The following is a 16,029-nucleotide window of genomic DNA, read 5'->3' as shown; positions in this document are numbered from 1 at the left end:
TGTTAACATCTGGCTTTTTAATTATAATATATAAGTTAGGACATTTATGAGTATAATATATAATTACAATCACCATTCACTAGCACATCAAATGACTCTGCAGTAGTCAGATTATCAGCTCCAGCTCCACACAGCTTCCACTGGCAATGACAGAAATACAACACCGGTGGACATATTAACTTTATGCCGCTTAACCGGTGCAATCAGGCTCCCAGGAACAGCTTTTTAGACAATTTTTGTAGTGGCCAAACAATGTATTTACACTTAAAGCGTATTATTTAAATTTGAAGTGAAGTGAAACTTGTCTACCTCTCCCAACTCTGATACCTTTTTTTTGTAACAATGATACAATGTACATGACTGAAAATTTAGAAAAAGCCTAGTAGGTCCCCTTTAACATATTTTTTTGTAATGATGTATTATGAGAAGTATTTGATCTAAAAGAAAATCTTCATGGAGTAAAAAAATATAAACATGCCTTGAAGTTTGCAGAAGAATTAATTTTCTTATGAAATGTTGCATTGATGTATTTGTGAAATTTTAGGAGCACATCGAACGAAAGCCAAGACCAAAAAAAAGCAGTGGTGGAGGCCGTGGGTTGACCATGCTTCCAGTAGGTTGACCCCCACAACCCTCTTTTTTCTCTTCCTCCACTCTGATTGGCCCTTGTGTCCTTGACCAGAACGCTGAGGATTCCCACACTGCCCCTGGGCTCTGAGGGCGCCAACACGCGGCAGCATCGCTCCGTCCAGACTTTAGTCCTTTTCTGTCTCTATTTAAGGGGCCCTTGTCACCTATAGCTCTGGTGTGGAGAGGCACTTCAGTTTCGAGATGATCTATAAAGCCGTGTCAGTAGCGGAGCAGAGCAGGGTCGCCTTAAATAGACACAACGTTGAAAAGAGAAAATGACTAATGGCTGGAGTTTGTGCTTGACACTATCGGTCTCACCTAAAGAGCCCACAGTTGAGAATCACTCTAAAATATTTTCATGCAAAGACATGAAGCCCGACCCGCCTTTATTCTCAGTACTGGAATAAAGGATGAAGGGTTTGTTCATTCTTTGCCTGTAGACATGATCACCAAACAGGAGAAAATTTGAAAAAAACAACAACAATTGGACCAGAATATAACATTATTACCTTTACAGTTTTTGGTAAATAAAAAAAAAAAAGCATCTTTCTGAGTGAATACAGTGGTCGCCTGATTGGTTTGAACTCATGTCTCATGTCATACTCCACCCCCACAACATTTTCAAATTATTTCTCCATTTTTATCTCTTTGTCATTTGATGTTTCATCTCCCAGCATCCTCCCTCACCTCCCGCCCACTGCGGTTCTGTTCAAGGACATAAGTCAGCCTCGTCTATCCCATTGCTTCTGACACTTAACTACTGTAGACAGGAGTCACCTACTCTGTGGAGTGAAGGCGGCTGTGCTTACTGGAATCTTTAATAGACGCCTTTCATTGTGCTTTGTGCTCATAGTCATACTCATGGTAACATTTTTATGTGTTTTCTGTTTCATGCTGTCATGTCTTTGATGTTTTTAAAAGTGTCTCTGAATCGTGACTCACTTTAGACTCATTAAAACGTTTAATATGAAGTGAATTGTGTATAATTTAACGGTAAGTGGAACTGTTGTTTAAAACCGATGACTGACCTCAGCCTTTGTTTGACTGAATATAGCGACTAACTTTACCCTCTGCCCCCTCAGTGGTTAGAAGTGGAGACTATTACTTGTTTGAAACTGACAGTGAGGAGGAAGAGGAGGAGGAGGAGAAAAAAGAGGAGGACCAGCCAAAGAAGTCTGCATTTCAGGTGACGTTAAATTTTTCACTGTGAAACGAGATTTTTATTTTCTCACTTTCTCTGTCACAGCCGATTAATTACATGTTTTTGTTGTTGATGAGGATGTAGAACTACAGTTTTGAAATACTGCCTTTGCTTGAATATTTCCAAAAAATTAATTCTATCTATTAAGTAAAGGATTTAAATACTTTGTGTCCTATAGTGGTTCCCAGCATTTTCTTTAAGATGTACCCTCACACTGCTTTTAGATAAACTCAAGTGCCCTTTCTTCAATACATCACATCAGGTTTCAATGGGTTAATTTAAATTCATCATTAAGTGGATATTATTAGACATTATTCACAGTATTTTTCATATATTTTAATACCATTCTTACAGTATTTTTTCTTACAGTTAAACTGTCAATTTGTTAAGTTTGTTTGGTTAAGTTTGTATTTAATAATTAGTGACAGGAGCTAGACGTTCAGCTATTCTAACTATGTAGTCGTTACTTTTAGCAAACCATTTAAATTCTATATTATTTATTTTTAGCTACTTTTTAATTAAAAATTAAGTCTAAAATTAGATTGAGCTAACTGTCTTAACTTCTCTGCTTACTTGCTAACTACTATTCACACACTCTGGTTTGACCCTTCGCTAAGTCCAACTCCTAAAACACGAACTGGACAATCATAGTAAAGCATCAGCCAGCTCCAACAAGGGTCCGACAGCTATATGGCTGCTCCATAGACTCTATTTCAATTTTTTTGTTTTCAGGCGTGTTTTGTTGTTTTTGAGCTAAATGTTGTGCCTGGGGTATGTGTAATAGCAATGCTCGTTACCTGGAAAGATTCTTGAATACATTTTAGAATTTATGATTTTTAATGGATGTTTATTTTGTTACCTTGCTATCTTTTACAAAGGGTTGAGGATTTTGAATACTAACATTCAGGAGAATGTGACAAACTATATGCATTCACCTTTACAGTATTAAAATGTTTTCTTGTTCACTCCTAATACATTTAACCTCTGTTGATTCTAATTATGTGAAGTCATTTTCTACTAATCCTCTTACACTGTTGTCTCTCTGTAGCGAGCTATTGGGAAGTTTGTCTCTGCTGTTCTGGCTTTGCCAAAGTCTATCATAAAGCTGCCTAAAACTATACTGCAGTATGTAGTCAAGGCAGGCAAGGTACTCACCACCACAACTAATCAACACAGCTTTCTCTCTGTTTGAACATCTGCCTCTTAAATTAACAACTAACGCAATGAGTTTCCAGCTCATGTTTGGTGACAGAAATAATAGAAATCATATTAACAGATTCACACGTCACAGTGATAAATGAGTTTGTCCATTTCACAGTCAAATACTAATTTGACATAAATCATCAAACATAAGCTGGAATAGAAATGCTTTGACCTTTTGCATGTTGTTGTGATCGGCTTTCTGTCGGTTTGCCTGAACTGGAGCTTTATTCTGACATGTTATTGGTTTGTGTTTCCTGTCTGTTTTTTGACCTTTTCATTTTGTCAACAGCTGTATTAGCACTTAGTGTTTGGGCCTGGTCGCTGATAAAAGACTTGGCTATGTAACATGCGAACTAATATTCCACTATTATTCCAAATATGACAATATTCTGAATTTGATTTGGCTCATGTAAATAACTTAATTTGTCTAGAAATACCAGGTGTGGCTCTCATGAGCTATGTTGAAACATGAAATATTTTTAAGAAAAGTTAAGGTTTAGTTTCAAAAGTAGTCTGTGGTCATATGAAAGGGTACGTGATTTGTAATTAATGGATCGCAACGTGCAGAATCACCTTAAATTGGTGTTTTCCTTTTGCTTGTTTTTGCTCTGGCATGATTGACTTTAGTGACTCGTCTTCTTCACATCCTTTCATGGATGCTAAACTCCTTCTCTCTGTTCTCCAGTTTCTCTATCACGCCTGGATCACAGACCCCAAAGCTGCCCTGAGGGCGCGGGGCAAAGAGAAACGCAAATTTTGGAAAAAATACACCAAAGGAGTTAGACACAGAAAAAGCAAGAGAGATGGTAAGTTGAATTTAGAGCAAGAAAAACTCAAACGAAACGATGAATTTCATGTTCTTCTAACCACAGTGAGGTGTCATTACTGTACTTCAGCAGCTCATGTGACTATAGAGGTCGGCGACCTCTCAGATGGGCAAGAGAGAGGAGAGGAGAACAAGAAGTCTGAGGGTCCAGGTGGGTCTCTCCTCAAGAAAACGCTTTTTTTAATTTCTTGAAATAAAAGATTGACTTGATTTTGTGATGTTAAATTCCTCCCGCTGGGTCTGAGATACTAAAAAGTTTTGTTTGATCTCCTTCAGACAACATCATCAAGCGAGTGTTCAACATCATAAAGTTCACCTGGGTGCTCTTCCAGACGACGGTTGACAGTTTCACCAAGTGGATGAACGACATGTGCAGAGAGTACATCGACATCTCCACCGTGCTGCGTATAGAGCGCTGCATGCTGACCAGAGAGGTCAAAAAGGTATGTTTCATATGTTTCTTCTTTTTTTAAACCATTTATAAGCTAATTGAAATACTTAAATCAATCATTTTAAGTCAGTCAATAAGCGATTAACTCCTCTCCTCCCCCCAGGGTAACGTGCCGTCCAGAGAGAGCATCCACGTCTACTACCAGAAGGCCATGAGGCTCAACATGTCCAGGCAGGCCAGTATGGATCAGCTTTCTGAGGACGAGTCGGCCTCAGGCTCCACCAGGGTCCGAAGAAGGCGAGGAGGATACCCCATGGAGAGCCAGGACTCCACAGCCTCCAGAGACAGCATGTCCAGGTACACGAAGCGTCAGTAGTGCAACATGGGAGACCAAATTAATCCCCAACATGAAATGTTTCACAGAGTGACCTCTTACTCTCCTAACTTTATGCCCTTTTTTAGGTAGTACAAAAAAAAATGCTGCACAGAAATGGGATATTTGTTTTTTGTTTTGTCCTTCTATCTTAGGGTTAGGCAATAGTGAATTAAGCAATAAAAAAATATACTGTAGACTTAAAAATTCTTGATTTATTAAAGTATGACGTGACACTAGTATCTTGTGGGTTGGTAGACGTTAATAGCACGTTCAGCCACGTGTTATATTGGTTACAGCTTTCCTGCATCATAGTGACTCACATTCATGTTATTTTCATTGAGACATGATTTATTGAAAAAGTGATAAAAACATAATTTGTACCATAGTGTCACTAATACATGCTCTTTGATGACCACTTGTGGCTCCACATGTGAATACGTTTTCTGAAATACATTTTTTTCCTACTTACCTCTTGTATTAATTAGACATGCAGACAGTTTTTTGTTTTATTTGTCCAGGTTTTGAGATACGACCCTAGACTGTAAAAAATAATGGACAGTTACCGTGACTTTAACCATTGGTTTGTCAACTGCCATTTTGAAGCGTCAAGTTCGGCATTTCGGCTGTCACCATCTTGGTGTTTTGGAGCCAGAAGTGACCAGATTTGAGCGCGAGGTTGTAGCGTTCAGCCTCCGTACAGCATTCATGAACAGGAAAATCAACTATAGAGACCAAAACCTGTTTTTCTCTTTGGGCATTTGAACACAGTGACTGTGGGGATGGACTCTGTTTCGGAGCCAGCTCAAGTGGCTGTTCGATGAACTGCAGTTTTGGGCACTTTATTTTTAAGCCCCAGAAGTTGCCGTTCGGACGTGACATATAAAATGACTATCGTTTGTGAACAGTTTCTTTGGAACTACTTTCTGCGGTAGAAATAGTCCCTGTTATGTGTTGTGTGGATTATTCAAGTTAACCAGGACAGTGTTTCTGGAATTAGATGGTGCTGTTGTTGTTTTTTTCCACACGTAATTTTAAAAGCTGTTAGACAAATATCTCAAACACGTGGCCATTATTGTACTCTCTGCATGGCCAGATACCCGTAGAGGTAAGTAAGAAATAGAGACTTGTATTGAATCTTGATATTTTGTTGAAACAACCCTATAAGGAAGCTATTGCTAGCATTGAGGTTGTACAATAACATCACATTGAGTTATTTCGTCCTCTCTTTTGAAGCCATCCTCGCCTGCATCTCATGTTTTTATGCTCATATAAAAAGGTAAACATAGAGCAAATCCCCTGCTCATTTTTAAAGTACGGGTTGGATTAAAGTGCTTCATTAAACAGTGTATGGGGAAACTCCTGTCTGTGTCACCTAACATACCTAACATCTCATCCTTCTCATCACTAATCACTCCATCTGTCACTCTCACCACCGCTCAGCGCCTTCACCGAGGCTACCACTCTTTTTTCTCGCCAATCCACTCTGGAAGACCTGGATGGGATGCCAGAGTCGATTCCCAAAACCAGCGAGCGCTCCAGGCCCAAACTGCGTAAGATGTACGGCCTGGACATGTCCAATTCGTCAATGGACAGCTGCAGCAGCTTCATGTCCAGGTGCCTGGCCTCTGCATCACCCATATACACACAACTGTGTTTCTTATCATTGTCATTGACATGAAAAATCTCATCTCATCTCCTCTTTATATCAAAGATGTCCACAGATCCATTTTTTTTAAATTTCAGCTCATTACATGACATCTCTATAACTCTTTTCTTTATTAAATCCTGCCAAAAACCCAAATATTACACAAAAAGCATGTGCGTTTTTTCATTTTGAAAAAGGTAGAAGGTTTTCTCCCAGTAACAGTGATTTGAAAGCAATTTTAATTAAGGATAAGACTGCAGAGGTATACCGGTTTTAATGTAATGGTAAAGGTCTGAAAATTAAGGTTTATGTTTGCTTATCTACATTATTGAAAAAAAAGCAACTGGGCAGAGAATCTCTCCTTTATTATAATTATTTTCAAGACTTTCGAGACTTTTTACACATACTTTAAAAAAAAAATTCAAGTTTCAATTATAGTAATATAATGTTGAAATACAGAAAGCCCCTTTGTTTTAGTTATCGCTCGATACAATATAACTGTGCTTATCAGCACACCTGGTACTTCCTGAGGAAGTATATTTTTGTTATTTATTATTTTATATTTTGGGGTTTTTTTTGTCATATTTTGTTTATTTTTATTTTTATTCTGTAATTTTTTAACATTATTTTATGTTTTTTGTTATTTTTTCATAATTTATTTATTTAATTACTAATTTTGTTGTGTAAAAATTGGGTGACATCTGAACAGACAGACTTTAGTGCAGATTGAAACAGTCTCTGCTGTTTTTGTCCCCTGCAGTGAAGCAACCCAGTGCGTCACACTCTACTCCAGACAGGGCACCACAGACACCATAGAAGAAGTGGAGGATGAACAGGATCAAGGGGAGGACAAGCAGCAGCAGCAGCAGCAGCAGCAGCAGCAGGTTCTCTGGGAATCCCAACAACTGGACGAGAGTGAGGGGGCCGAGGGCGCTCCCTGGAGTGACGGAGAACCCAGGTTGGAAGAGGAAGAGAAGGACCAGGACCAGGAGGAGGAGGGTGAGAGCCGTGAGGGACTGGAGTGTGAGGAGGGATTAGAGGTACCAATGGATCAGGAGAGAGAGGTGGCTCCCTGGGACTCCTTTGGCCCAGATGAGGGCCCCTCCCTCAGGCTCGAGGAGACAGAGTCTGCTCCCTCTGCCCAGGAAAAAGACTTCACCACAGAGAGTGAAGACGGGGGAGGACAACAGGACTTCATGCAGACAGAAGGACGAGGAGGGGTGCTCTACACCCCCGATACAGACGCTTCTAAAACGTCCGACGCTGACGTGCCTCCCAGCTACAGCAAGGCGGTCAGCTTCGACCGTCTGGAAGTGAGCGATGACGAGAGTGACATGGATCGTAAGAGGCGCATGATTATGACCTCTGACAGCCGCTCAGACAGCAGGTCGGACATCATGTTGCCATCAATGACCACCGAGCTGACCGCCAGCGAACTGCTGCTCAACAAGTAGGTCCAAATCTTTGAAAAGCTGTTTAGCATGAAGCTCTGCAGGAATTAAAATCCAGCTATTTGTCACAGATTCATCTCAATAATTTAGGCAACACTAAAGATAGGTTTCAGTAAATAGCCGACGTTTGATGTCCGTCTTCACAGTTGTAGGTTTGTGCCATCCACAGGTCTGGATATTGACCTTTTTACTTTTTGAAAAATTGCCAAAAATGTATCTGTATCATCTTAAACTGTCCCCCATAAAAACTCCATTCCTCACTTTATCATGTCTAAACTGATCTCTAGAAATTTCAAACAATTCTAGCTACACCAAACATATATGCCGGCATTGCTGATCATTGCACTGAGGCTTCAAAATGTCACTACAGTACCTAAATTGTATAACAACAACAACAACAATAATAATAATAATAATCATGCATAGGACTTATTTTGCACTTTTCTAAGTTCTCAACCTGCTGGACATCTTACAACAACAGAAATACCCGCACATTGAGCCAAACTTTCAGGTGCTCTGTAATTTGAGGGGCACTTATGAAACTGATTATGACACAATGTTGAAGACCCCACAGCCCTCCTACATAAGAGCAAGACACCCACACTGGAGATCGCTGTTTTGCATCTTTTTATGGATGTTTTGTAACTTTTAACTGTTGTTTTGTTTCTTTTTGTGGTCGTCTTTTACCTCTTTGTGGCTGCTTTGCATCTCTGTAGTTTTTTGTGTCCTCTTGTAGTTATCTGGTTGTTTTGTGTGTCTTTGTTGTTCTTTTGCGTTTTTTTTTAGTCAAATGGTCATTCTGTGTCCCTTGGTGGTTGTTTGCATCTCTTTCTAGTTTTGTGTGTTTTTGTAGTTACGTGGTCATTCTGTGTCTCTGTTTTTTGCACATTTTTGTTTTGGCATCTCTTGTGTACCTGTTCAGTAATCCATTGATGATTGCAGGCATTTTTGGAAATCTAGAATAATATTCAAGTTTAAAATAATGCAAAGCAGCTAAACAAGTCCCAAATATAAACCCATTTATGTATCTTTTTGCAATGTTTTAGAAGCAGAAAAATAATCAGTTGCACCACATCAGTCCACCTCTTTGTGTCCGTGCAGGATGTTTTATGACGAGGAGCTGGAGCAGTCAGATAGATTTTACCAGAAGCAGCCTCTGATCCTCCAGCTCTGCTACGCCCTCTACAACATGCTGGTGGCTCACTCAGAGATGGTGTGCTACCTGGTCATCATCATCAACCACATGGTGTCCGCCTCCTGCGCCACCCTGGTCCTTCCCACCACCATCTTCCTCTGGGCCATGCTGTCAGTGCCCCGGCCCAGCAAGCGCTACTGGATGACTGCCATCGTCTACACCGAGGTACAGTCCGATACAGAGATTTCATCTCTGTCTGCTCTTCACAGTGAGTGACAGACAGCGAAGACAAGCACAGAAAGCATTTAACCCTTTGAAACTTGAGCAAATTTGATTTCTTTTTAATAAAAATGGTAAGAAGGCAGTGAGCAATTATAACAAAATATGGCCCAAAGAAATTGCAGGAAATTCGTAAAGTTACAAGGAAATCACCTGAAAATAAGCAAAAATAAATAAAAAGTTGATTTAAAAAAGTAAATAAAAAAAACGAACAAAAAAACAGGAAAATGATAAATAAAAATATATGTATATTTTTTCTTTTATAGCATAATTTAAAAATGAGAAAGGAAATTTTACCCTTTTTTGTAATGATTTGGTAATAATTATCACCCCTTTGTAAAACTAAATTGCATCATCATCTTCTTCATCACTTTTCACTAATTTCTTGAAATTTGTGGTATATTTCTTACCAAGTTTCTCATTGCATATACAATGTTTTTGACAGAAATCCAACCAATTTGCTCAGGTTTCAAAGGGTTAAATAGCTTGTAAAAAGTGTCTGAACACAGCACAACAAAACCAAATGTCCAGCCAGGTTTTAAAGAGTTTAAGATCCATTTATTACATTTTGTTGACAGTGACATTAACAGGTAGGAGTATAAATATTAATTTGTTGCATTGATGCGTTGTGTTTATGAACCGATAAGATACATATTATTATATTGTAGTCTAAGACTAAGAATTTTCCTATTATTTATGTTATACAACAATCTGTTACGTGTCACAGGAAAACTTTGACCTTACCCTGACAGCTTCACTGACACACATTTTGTTTTTCCTCTAGGTCACCATCGTCATCAAGTACTTCTTCCAGTTTGGCTTCTTCCCCTTCAACCAGAACATTATAGATAAGAATAAACCGTATTACCCTCCCAACATCATCGGGGTGGAGAAGAAGGATGGTTATGTCCACTACGACCTGGTCCAGTTACTGGCTCTCTTCTTCCACAGATCCATTCTGAAGGTTCCTGCAAACACAGAATATTTCAGCAATATTAACATGAATATGTGCATTTCAGTAATTTCTCATCTTTCTCAACAAATGAAAGAAACTCCTTTGAACTGTTCATTAATGGCTGCGGCTGTGACTTACTATAAAATGTTTGAATGCGGCTGCACTCCCCAGTATAAGACGCTCAATTCTTTTGGGCATGAAAATAAGATAAGATATGATAATCCTGTATTAGTCCCGTAATGAGGAAATCTGCATTGTTACAGCAGTAAAGGGATATCAAAGCAAGGTCTGTACAAGATAAATAGAGCAAAAAGCACAGTATTAATAGTAAAAAACGAGACGCAAAACTCAACAGTAAAAACATTTACACCAACTGCACATGGAAAATGATTGCAAATCCTTTACAGATCTCTCCATTTGTCCTCGTCCTTTAATTTTTCAGTGCCATGGTCTTTGGGACGAGGACGAAGCCAAAGAAAAGAAAGAGCCGTCTCGTCAGAGCGAGTCAGAGGACGAGGGAAAGGACAAGGAGGGGAGTGAGAAGGGTTCAGAGCACGCCTCCTCGCTGATCAGCGAGGGGAGAAGCTCCGCTCACACCTTGAGATCGATAAACTTTGGGACCTCCATTGATTCAGGACACGTCCAGGTGCACTACCCACAACAGCAGACCTACCAGCGTCGCAAGAGCTCCAGCGGAGGCTCGCACATTTCTCACCGATCTCTTCACTCCTCTGCAAGGTCGAAGAGAGGTGAGGATTCTTATCTGTGGTCTATGTCCTAATTAATCATGAGATAACTGACTGAATGTGGCCTATTATTTTATTTTTACACAAAAGATACCCACTTGGACTGACCATGTGCTTTATCTGATAATTACTTGATGCAGCTTTACTCTCAGTATTACAGAATTATCGGTGGACCCTCTCCTTGTACAACGTTACATTTTTTTAAAAAATTGTTTGCGTGCTGGATGTACAATATTATGTTGTGTGCAGACTGAAGTTATCTAAACATTTAACCTGCTACCAACAAAGAGAAAATGTCTATCAAAAAGTCTAAAGAGGAAAGTTGACATTCATTGAAGAATGGAGAGACAAGGATGCGTTCATCCTACCTGGTTTTGTGAATGCAAAGCCAGTGTGTCTAATCTGCAGTGAAGCTGTCGTTTCGTGCAAAGAATATGATATTAGACGGCAAGTGGATGGTGTCATTGCCTCCGTGAAACAGGTGCCCCTTTCTGCGAGGTCTGTATTTGTGATCAGGACTGAAGTTGAAGTTTGGAAGTGGACATTTTTGTCCCTAATGGCCTTAAAGGGTATTAAATGTGTGCACAGTGTATTATAGACCCATTACAAAACTTGAAATTGGAATTTCAAAATTTATCAAGAAAAAAACCTTCTTACAAAAAATCATGTCAAATGCACCAACACAGCCAAAATGACTGCAAAAAAAAGTGAAAAATTTGCACAAAAATGTCCATAGTGATAGCAGAGGGTTAATAATCATAACAACAATGAACAGAAGGAACGCTCTCCTTTCTTGTGGTCTCGAGCTTTGACCTCTTCGATGAGGTCTTTGTGGATTTCAGCTTTATCAGCAACTCAACGCCTCGTCACGGTTCATTTACAGTGCGAAATGTAAATTATTTCCACAGGAAGTACCGCTTCCCACAACAGCAGCCACAAGGACGGCAGCGAGGCCAGCGTCCATCAGAAGACCCGCAAACAGATGATCATGGAGAAGCTGAGGGAGCAGCTCCTTAAAGGAAAAGCTTTCGTCATTAGGCGGTACAGTCAAGCATAGCTGGTTCATCACAGTTGTTTGTTTGTTTTCTGTTGTGGTCGTGACTGAGATTATACAAGGAAGTGTAACTTTATGAGGGAACTGATGAGAACTCCTCTCAGCAAATATTCTAGACAAATACTGGAAAATCATATTAGCTGAAACCTTTCAGAGGTCTAAATTTAGACCTTTAATTACAGCATTCCCGTCAGACCGGTCAGAGTCATTTTTGTAAGTGCTGCAACAGACCAAAACATGTTACTGTTCTAAATTTAATCACAATGGAGCGAGTGGTTTCTGAGATGTTACGTCCGCAGCAGTAACTGAAACGCATCAAAAGGACCTTTTCTCAAAATAAGACCAGTGGTGTCTAACTTTCAAACTTGTCCCGACCAAGATACACAGCAAAAACTGCAAAAGAACTACAACAACAAAAGAACATCAGGCTGAGGACACAAAATAAACAATAATGATATAACAGCAAACAGCATTTCTATTACAAAGATTTCATTCTTAAAACAACACAAAGGCCGTTGTGAGCCTCACTTAATGACACTATGGCATCAAGATTTTGAAAAAAATATCAGCAGCCACAAACACACAGCTCCCAGTTTGTGCAGCAGGACGTAGACTGTGGCTGTGCCTCTTTCAGATGGAATTCATCAGTTCAAGTTTGTCCGTTTCAGTTTATTCACAGAGTTGATAAAATTATAGCTACAAACATGATTTTAAGTAAAATTAGACGTGTGAAATGGGACACCCTGATAAGCTGTTGAAAGCTAGTAAATAGGGGGCCCAGACATTAAATGACATGCAAGTTTACAAGTACACATTTTATACTGCAACTTCACTCTGAATTTAAACTTAAAAAACATTCAAAATTACTCTACGACCTTAAAAGTGTAGTAGCACTAATAAAATACATGGACACAAATGACACATGAAGAATAGCGGTATAAATTACCTGGAATATGTATTTCATATAGATTAGTTATTTTAAAAAATAAAAAATTATTATTATTATTATTATATATAAGGATTTACCTACACTTCCTGTTTATTTCTGTTTCCAAAATACTGTTATGTGTGGATCTAATCCTGCATAGCCAGACTTATCTACACACTTTGTTTATCGCTGTGCATGAAAAAAACAAGCTCAGAGGTAGCAACCTACGCGCTAAAATGCCTTTTTAGGTTTTATGTGGCTTTTTTGTGGAGATTTATCCACCCATGCTCCCCAGATGCAAATGTTCATCCACTGATTGTATAAAGATTCTGTGCTGCAGGGATGAAGATGTGGGTGAAGCCTCCACATTTTAGAATTTGCAGCTTTTTTGCAGAAATATGCATATTTTAAGCATTGTCAACCGTCATGTTAACATATTGCGGAGGCATATAACTGCAAGGCAGTAACTTTACTTATATTTCTTTGTAGGTTCCTGGAGATCTACCTTCCTATGAGGCAGTTCTTCTATAACTTGATCCATCCAGAGTACAGCGCAGTCACAGACGTCTACGTGCTGATGTTCCTCGCTGACACAGTTGACTTCATCATCATTGTGTTCGGATTCTGGGCGTTTGGTGTAAGTTTTAAAATTGCATTTAAATCCATCCAACAAAATAATCTCTGACAGAAATTAATATTTATTTACATCTCCTCTAGAAACACTCGGCTGCAGACATCACGTCGTCCCTGTCCGAGGATCAGGTGCCTGGACCTTTCCTGGTCATGGTGCTGATCCAGTTTGGGACCATGGTGGTGGACCGCGCCCTCTACCTCAGAAAGTCCGTCATGGGCAAAGTCATCTTCCAGGTCATCCTGGTCTTTGGCATCCACTTCTGGATGTTCTTTATCCTGCCAGGAGTCACAGAAAAGTAAGAACTCAATCTTATGTCACATCAGATATGTTTTGCATTTAACCCTTTGAAATTTGGCCAAAAAAAGACAAGGAAGAAAAATGTTTTTAAAAAAAGCAAAAAAAAAAAAAAAACCTAAATAAAAAAATAAAAAAAATATATATATATATATATATATATATATATATATATATATATATATATATATATATATATATATATATATATATATATATATATATATAAAGTTAATAATAATAATATTGTTTTTCTTGAAATTCGGGACTATTTCTGACTACTATTTTCTTTTTAGAATTTCTCTAAATAAATTATTTTTTTCCTAATTTCTTGCACTTTGTAGGATGTTTCTTTCCAAGTTGCCCATTGCGTTTTTAGCCATTTTTTCAAAAGAAATCTCAAACCAGTTTGCTCAGCTTTCAGATGTTTATATGTGTGTGAAAGGTGTGTGAACGCACAAGAAAACTGATGTCTTTCCAGGTTTCAAAGGGTTAATCATAAGTCATTAAGTGATTAATTTGTTTAGTATTTTAAATTGCCCTCAATCCTGGGTTTTATGGCTTTATGTCTTTAGGCCATTTCTATCTTTTGTCTATTACCATTTAAATAAAGAACATGTTTAAAATATGTTCTCCGTCTCAAACAGTGTGATTATGATTCTTTTACAGCTGAAAGAATTTAGTTCAATCCAGCTTTTTTTTGCATTTGAGCTGTTTTGTTTTCAAAGCCTGAAAATATGAACATTCAAGTGTGTTTTGGGCTTAAAAAAAACAGAACCAAATAACTTCTTTCTTCAAGTTTACAAACTGTCTCTTCTCTGCCCCTCGTAGACGTTTCAGCGAGAACACAGTCGCTCAGATGTGGTATTTTGTCAAGTGCATCTACTTCGGGCTGTCGGCCTACCAGATCCGCTGTGGATATCCCACCCGAGTTTTGGGAAACTTCCTCACCAAGAGCTACAATTATGTCAACCTCTTCCTGTTTCAAGGGTGAGTTACACTGGAGAGCATCATTTCTTCCAGCTGAGCAAACAGGTCCAGGACTCAGGTCTTATCGGAGGGTGAAAAACTAGCTGCTGTTATGAGAACGGAAGGAGACGGACAAAATCACACCTGGAGTTATTTGTTTCAAAAATGTGGAAACAAGATATTTGTTTGGGTCTTTTGTGCATTCTCCATTTGTATATATCACTTTTAGTTCCTTACTTTTAACGCTGTGATACTTAACTTGCTGTTCTTAGGGGCCACTTTTGAAAAATAAAAGGAGGCCCGGGGGCCAGTCGCAGCAGCCCCATACATGTTTATAGAGTTTTAGGATATTTCTGGGATTTAAGGACTTTTCTAGGATTTTAGGATGTTTCTGTGATTTTGGGACATTTGTTGGATATTAGGAAGTTTCTAGGATTTTAGGACCTTTTTTGGATTTTAGGACATTTTTTAGAATTTTAGAATGTTTCTGGGATTGTAGGACATTTCTCAGATCAAAGGACTTTTCTAGGATTTTAGGACATTTCACAGATTTAAGGATGCTCCTAGGATATTAGGACATTTCTTGAATTATATGATGTTTCTCGGATTTTAGAGGCATTTCTCGGATTTTGGGAACCTTTCCAGTATTTTATAACGTTTCTCTCATTTTAGAATGTTTCCCGGATTGTAGGAGCGTTTCGTAATTTTTAGTGCTTTGTGGGAAAAGTCTTTTTAGCCATGCTTTAAAAAAAACAAATCAAACCAATTTGCTCATTTTTCAAGAAAGAAAACTGATGTCGTTCCAGGTTTAAAAGAGTTAACTGATGTTAATGTAATAATTTGTGGTGCTTGTTAAAAGCTGTCATTATTATTCATTCACTTAAATCTAAAATTCTCATGTAATTAATGTAACAAAATAAGTGCTCACAAACTCACTAAATGTTATCAGTATGTGAAAACAAAATGCAATTACCAAAAACTTGGGCAAAATTAAGAATTTACTGAAGCAGATTTTTTTTCCATCTCACATTTTGGCAGGATGATAAATAAAGATTTGCCTGTTGTTTGTAGTTTCCGCCTGGTGCCGTTTCTGACGGAGCTGCGGGCCGTGATGGACTGGGTTTGGACCGACACTTCTCTGTCTCTGTCCAGCTGGATCTGTGTGGAGGATATCTACGCTCACATCTTCATCCTCAAATGCTGGAGAGAGTCTGAGAAGGTGTTTATCATTGCGGCATCAGTCGAGTGTGAGAACAAGAGCCAAAGTCTGTCATGCTGGAATGCTCGCTGAAATTTACCTTTGTGATGGGGC

At 38.7% G+C, this 16,029-nt stretch overlaps 1 protein-coding gene across 6 annotated transcripts in view; it reads left to right on the top strand.

The window, feature by feature from the left end:
• The window catches only part of piezo2b (piezo-type mechanosensitive ion channel component 2b), a 104,788-nt gene that overhangs the window by 82,268 nt on the left and 6,491 nt on the right, over positions 1-16,029 (top strand). For 3 of the 6 annotated variants that reach the window (XM_088085822.1, XM_088085820.1, XM_088085825.1), the window contains 16 exons: positions 545-613; positions 1,713-1,816; positions 3,720-3,840; positions 3,931-4,011; positions 4,137-4,303; positions 4,415-4,608; positions 6,068-6,241; positions 7,033-7,722; positions 8,825-9,083; positions 9,922-10,101; positions 10,535-10,841; positions 11,747-11,879; positions 13,310-13,457; positions 13,538-13,749; positions 14,580-14,738; positions 15,789-15,936. In XM_088085822.1, coding sequence (XP_087941948.1) covers positions 545-613; positions 1,713-1,816; positions 3,720-3,840; positions 3,931-4,011; positions 4,137-4,303; positions 4,415-4,608; positions 6,068-6,241; positions 7,033-7,722; positions 8,825-9,083; positions 9,922-10,101; positions 10,535-10,841; positions 11,747-11,879; positions 13,310-13,457; positions 13,538-13,749; positions 14,580-14,738; positions 15,789-15,936 — 3,146 coding nt within the window. Of the gene's footprint in view, positions 1-544; positions 614-1,712; positions 1,817-2,879; positions 2,979-3,719; positions 3,841-3,930; positions 4,012-4,136; positions 4,304-4,414; positions 4,609-6,067; positions 6,242-7,032; positions 7,723-8,824; positions 9,084-9,921; positions 10,102-10,534; positions 10,842-11,746; positions 11,880-13,309; positions 13,458-13,537; positions 13,750-14,579; positions 14,739-15,788; positions 15,937-16,029 lie in introns of all 6 variants that reach the window. The other 3 variants (XM_088085824.1, XM_088085821.1, XM_088085823.1) reach the window with 3 other exon arrangements.

The sequence above is a fragment of the Plectropomus leopardus genome, chromosome 12, assembly GCF_026936395.1.
Source record: "Plectropomus leopardus strain MGB_pleo_1.0 chromosome 12, ASM2693639v1, whole genome shotgun sequence".
In the NCBI taxonomy this organism is placed as follows: domain Eukaryota; kingdom Metazoa; phylum Chordata; class Actinopteri; order Perciformes; family Serranidae; genus Plectropomus; species Plectropomus leopardus.
The sequence above is the reverse complement of the archived record's forward strand: the minus strand, read 5'-3'. Positions and strand labels throughout refer to the sequence as shown.